We start from the raw sequence: 896 nt of genomic DNA, 5'->3' as shown, positions 1-896 counted from the left end.
TGATTTACTAGAAACTACCTACTCTTTTCTTATTTTAGGGGGATGGGAACAGCAGACCCACAACATCAGGTCGTCCCATCACAGCTCGTCCAATCAGTGCAGCACTGCGAAATGCACCTGGAACAGCATCTAGACTCCTTTCTACTGCTAGTGTACAGCGCCCAGGAGCAAGGACTGGGGTAGCCACTGGTATAGGGTTTAATACACCGGTAAGTTTTTTGTTTCTGAGGGGTTTATTTTGACAGTAAATTGGATAAAAGAATTACTGATGAAATTTTTTGATATTTTGATACAAAATTCCATAAGCACACTATAAAGACCTATGTGCATTTTAAGAGATATTTTCAGCAACCTGAGATATACCTTTTAGGAGGCAGATGCATTTAAAGATGTTTAGTATATTGGACAGGGTCCACCACAATCTCTCAATTGCTAGTGATACATTTAGTTTCACAATCTTTTTCTGCTACTTAAATGTTGTTTCTATGTATTATTGTCAATTTATAGGTAAATTACATTAACTTTAAAATGTTTTTCTCAGTTATGAGTAGATTTCCAATGTTGAAGAATATGCTATACAAGTTGAGAAGAACCATTGGGTTTTTAACTCTTCTTACATAGATCACTGATTAAAACCAACTGGATATCATTGACCTAGAGAATATGTATAAATTGTCTGATATGATTTGTATTATTTTTAAATGTTATTTAATTTTGTAAATGATAGATCAACGTGGTGGACAGACCCATCACCCAGCAAGGACTTAGTGGCATGAAAACATCATCACGTGGACCTCAGAGGCAGGTGAGTGGTTGGAGTTACAGTACTTTAAGCCAGAGATTTTATGTTGCTTGTGCAGATGTTATATCAAGATTCCTTCTCAGTTTTTCTCAAC

General features: G+C 36.0%; 1 protein-coding gene across 1 annotated transcript in view; it reads left to right on the top strand.

The window, feature by feature from the left end:
* Window positions 1–896, top strand: part of LOC119590456 (intraflagellar transport protein 74 homolog) — a 9,275-nt gene that overhangs the window by 1,211 nt on the left and 7,168 nt on the right. The window contains exons 3-4 of the mRNA XM_037939116.1: window positions 39–209; window positions 728–805. Coding sequence (XP_037795044.1) covers window positions 39–209; window positions 728–805 — 249 coding nt within the window. The remainder of the gene's footprint in view (window positions 1–38; window positions 210–727; window positions 806–896) is intronic.

The sequence above is a fragment of the Penaeus monodon genome, chromosome 27 (assembly GCF_015228065.2).
Source record: "Penaeus monodon isolate SGIC_2016 chromosome 27, NSTDA_Pmon_1, whole genome shotgun sequence".
NCBI classification, from domain to species: Eukaryota; Metazoa; Arthropoda; class Malacostraca; order Decapoda; family Penaeidae; genus Penaeus; species Penaeus monodon.
Note: the sequence above shows the minus strand (reverse complement) of the source record. Positions and strands in the feature narration are given on the sequence as shown.